Source organism: Pseudozyma flocculosa, assembly GCF_000417875.1.
Source record: "Pseudozyma flocculosa PF-1 unplaced genomic scaffold scaffold00028, whole genome shotgun sequence".
Classification (NCBI taxonomy): Eukaryota; Fungi; Basidiomycota; class Ustilaginomycetes; order Ustilaginales; family Ustilaginaceae; genus Pseudozyma; species Pseudozyma flocculosa.
In genome coordinates, this window is record NW_006920896.1 from 83,553 (window position 1) to 87,446 (window position 3,894).

At 64.2% G+C, this 3,894-nt stretch overlaps 1 protein-coding gene across 1 annotated transcript in view; it reads left to right on the forward strand.

Moving 5' to 3' along the window:
- Positions 1-1,640: 1,640 nt before the first annotated feature.
- The window catches only part of PFL1_06631 (uncharacterized protein), a gene marked incomplete at both ends in the record, with an annotated part of 2,722 nt that continues 468 nt past the window's right edge, over positions 1,641-3,894 (forward strand). Inside the window, 2 exons of the mRNA XM_007884177.1 lie at positions 1,641-2,225; positions 2,342-3,806. Coding sequence (XP_007882368.1) covers positions 1,641-2,225; positions 2,342-3,806 — 2,050 coding nt within the window. The remainder of the gene's footprint in view (positions 2,226-2,341; positions 3,807-3,894) is intronic.

Sequence of the window (3,894 nt, forward strand, 5' to 3'; positions counted from 1 at the left end):
CCTGCTGCTAGCTATGAGTCATCTGGCCTGAGGCACAAAATCGTGGTGTTGCGCTGAAAACGAGCCAAAGGCAAGGGATGCTGGAATCAGATGGTGGTGTGCTGGCAGGGGAGATGGCGTGCGCGCGCTAGCTAAAACACAGGGAGAAACTCGGAAATCGGAAAAGGAAAAAAAGTGCGCGCGCCTCGGAGCTGTTGGCAGCGCCCAAGGACAATGGACGTCCTCTGCGGCTTGTCCATGGTGACGCTGCGATGCGGTGATGCTGACAATGCTGCGATGCGGTGACACTGCGATGCAGTGATGCTGCAAGCAAGGGCAAGGAGGACGATGCTGCGATGCGGTGACGCTGCAAGCGAGGAGGACGCTGCGATGCGGTGGCTGGGAAGATTTGCCTGATCTTTGCGAGAACCTCCACCTCATGGTTGCCGACAAAGACCACCGGTGTGGTTCTGTCTTGGCGGCCGTCACCAAGCCAAAAGCTGAGGTAGTACGGGTGGAGGACATCAAAGGCCCAGACGTCCTCGTCACTCATGCCTATCTCGGCTGGCCACATGTCCCATGTCTTTCCCTGCCACACCCTGAAAATCAACTTTGTGAGGCTGGTCTGGGCCTGCTGATGCAACCTGCTTGATGAGGCAGCTGTTGACATAGTGGATGGCCACACTGTTCTGCTGGGCACAGAGTCAATCAAACACCCTGCTGAGCTGGCTTGCCTGGTTGAAGCTGATCAAGCAAGGCACTAGCTGCAGTCTCAGGGTAAGACACCAGCATGCTGGCCCTCTGATACACACAGGTCCTTCTGCAGTGCATGTGGCTTGTTGCAAGAGCAGGAGCAGGATGAGGATTCACTGCCTTGTGTACAGGCAGGTGCAAGCCTTGCATCATCAGCATTGTCTTGTTTTTGCACTGTTGCTGCTTGAAGATTGTCATTGGTCAAACACAGGCACTTGGGAAAAAGGGGTCTGGCAAACCGGTTTGCCATGGGTTGCCGCCGCACAGCAAATATGGTGCTTTGCCAGATGTGTTTGCCAGGCCCTGCACGGAAAAGTCAGCATTTCTAGGCCTTGCAGGTTTGCAGTGGTTTGCCAAGGTTTGCAGGCACGCTGCTGCCTCGGCAAGCCGGCTTGCCAAACTAAGTTGCTGCCAAAAAAAACAGAGACACATTTTGCGCGCACCCTTTGCAAACACTGGTAAACTTATGTGATTGCCGTGTGACAGCAATCACAGCAAACAGCCGAGTTTGCCGTGTGACAGCAACCACCGGAAACGGCTGTTTGCAGGGGATCTTTTCCCCCAGTGAGGCAGGCAGGCTGAGTGCAGAGCCCTTTGAGAGCGCACGGGGCTGCTGCTGCTGCTGCTGCTGCTTTGTGCCGCTGCACGCTCCACTTGAGTTTTCAAGGGACTGAGGGCGGACCGGAGCGACTGCAGCAGCAGCAGCGGCCGTCGTCTCATCTGTCGGTCCATTCCGAGTTGGACATTTCCTTCTCACCTTCACCACCATCACCCACAGTCCTTCTCTGCACCTCCCTCAAGGGCAGCATCTCATCGACTGCTGACCCTACATCCACCCGGTCCGACCACAGCTCCTTCCACCGCCGCCAGGACAATACACACCACTGCCCTGGCCTGCCCCGCCGAGCATGTCGAGCCGTGCCTCGCCGTCATCTGCCCCAGCGGCCGCATCGACCCTGGCCTCCGGCGCATCGTCACGCCTGTCCTCGCCCGCCAAGTCGGCGACAGCACCCTCGGCGACGCTCCCAGACGACGATACCGTGCAGATCGCCTTTCTGCGTTCCATCTCGCTCCACCGACCCATTGGCCCGCACCGCCACTTCAATATCCTCCCCGTGCTGCACCACACCCAGCGCGCCCTCGACCGCAAGCACGCAAAGCTCCAGTCCCGCCTCAAGCAGCTCATCTCGGGATCCTCGCCGGCCGCCACATCCTCGGGCGCTCCCGACGGGCCCGGCGGCAGTGGCGGCGGCAGCAGGGCCAATAGCAGCGGGAGGCGCAAGTCGTCGCGCAGCCGCTCCGTCAGCGTCACCAGCACCAATGCCGACGGCGACCGCACCGACGACGACCACGAGCGCGACGAGAGGGAGCGCCAGGAGCACATCGCCCTCGTACAGGCCGAGATCGACAACCTCGCCATCCGCAACGTCGACACCCGCATGCTCTGGAACTCGCTCGCCGAGCTCTTTGACCAGGAGGCCCTCGACGAGCTCGTGAGTGCAGCGAGCGGGCGGAAGTCACAGGCGTGGCCCAGTCTGGAGATGCTCACCCCGCACGCCGGACCCGCTGATCTGACCTTCTCTCCCCCTTACGCCCCGCGCCCCCACAGGAGGAGAGCGCCATCTTTGAGACGTCAAACGGCGACGGCAGCACGAGCAGCGGCAGCGTCAATGACTCGAACAGCGAGGACCCGGCATCGTCCGAGCCACCCACGCCCTCGAAGCGCAAGCGCGGCGGGGGGCGCGCCCAGCACGCGCACGCCCGTGGCGCCACCAGGTCGAGGCCGCCCGAGGTCGAGGAGCGCTACGTCTACCAGCGGCCGGGCGCGCCCGACTACGAGGCGGCGCGGCGCAAGGACGCCAAGTCGAGCAGCTCCTCGTTCTACCCCTGGTCGTTTGGCCAGGAGCCAGACGGTACAAAGGACGGCATGGCAAGGCGCGACTTTGACCTGATGCCGTGGCACGAGTTCGAGCCGCTCATCGCGCCGCGCCGCAAGGCAGCCAGCCTAGAAGAGGAAGGGCCCGGCGGCGTGCTCAAGGCCAAGCTGCCCGCCGAGACCAAACGGGGCAGGGGCGGCTCGGCGGCCAAGGTCGTGGACACGGCGTCGGACGAGGAGGAGCTGTCCGAGGTCGAGTCGGTCTCGGCCAAGCAGTCGGCCAAGGCGCGATCGAAACGCGGCGGCAGCAAGCGCCGGCGCCAGCGCGACGAGAGCTCCGACGATGAGGGCGACGAGGAGGCCGAGGAGGAGGAGGAGGAGGACCGCGAGGAGGAGGCAGAGGACGAAGAGGAAGGCGCTTCGTCCGGTAGGGAAGGCGAGGACGCAGAGTCCGGCTCTGGCGAGGACGACGAGGCGGAAGAGGAAGACGACGAGGCCACCACTCGCAAGGGGCGCGGCGGAGGGCGTCGCGGGTCCAAGGCGGCTCCGGCCAAGATCACCAAGGCGACTAGGGGCGCCAAGGCCGGGGCCGGCAGGCGCTCCTCGGTCGCCGCTGCGTCCGGACGTGGCCGCTCCAGCCGTCGCAAGCGGGCCGAGGAGGATGATGAGGAGGAGGAGGAAGAGGAAGAGGAGAAGGACGACGAGGAGGGTGGCGAGGATGAGGAGCAGGACGAAGAGGAGGACGACGAGGACGAGGCCGAGGAGGAAGGGGATGAGGACAAGGACGAGGACGAGCAGGAAGCGTCGACGACAACAGGCCGACGGGGCAAGAGGGCGAGCAAGGCCGCCAACCCACGCAAGCGCTCGTCGGCCGCCGTGACAGAGGACGACGAGGATGCGGGCGAGAGGCCGTCGGTGCGCAGGCGGAGCAGCCGGCGTGCCTCTACGACGCAGCTGCGCGAGGAGGAGGAGGAAGAGGAGGAGCAGGGGGGCGAGGGCGGACAGGCGGCGGAGCAAGACGAGGAGATGGAGGATGCGAAAGAGGAGCAGAGCGGCGGTGGGTCTGAGGAGGAGGAGGAGCGAAGGTCGCAGCAGGGCGGGGACGACGAGGTCGAAGAGGGCGGTGGAGATGACGGCGATGACGACGACGAGGAGGTGGAAGAGGAGGAAGAAGAAGAGGAGGGAGGGCCGCGAAGAGGTAAAGGCCGCTCCGGCGGTGGCGGTGGGAGGGGGTCGAAGCGAGTCCGGCCGTCGGAGAGCCGGGTGCGAGTCGTCGCGGCGGCGGT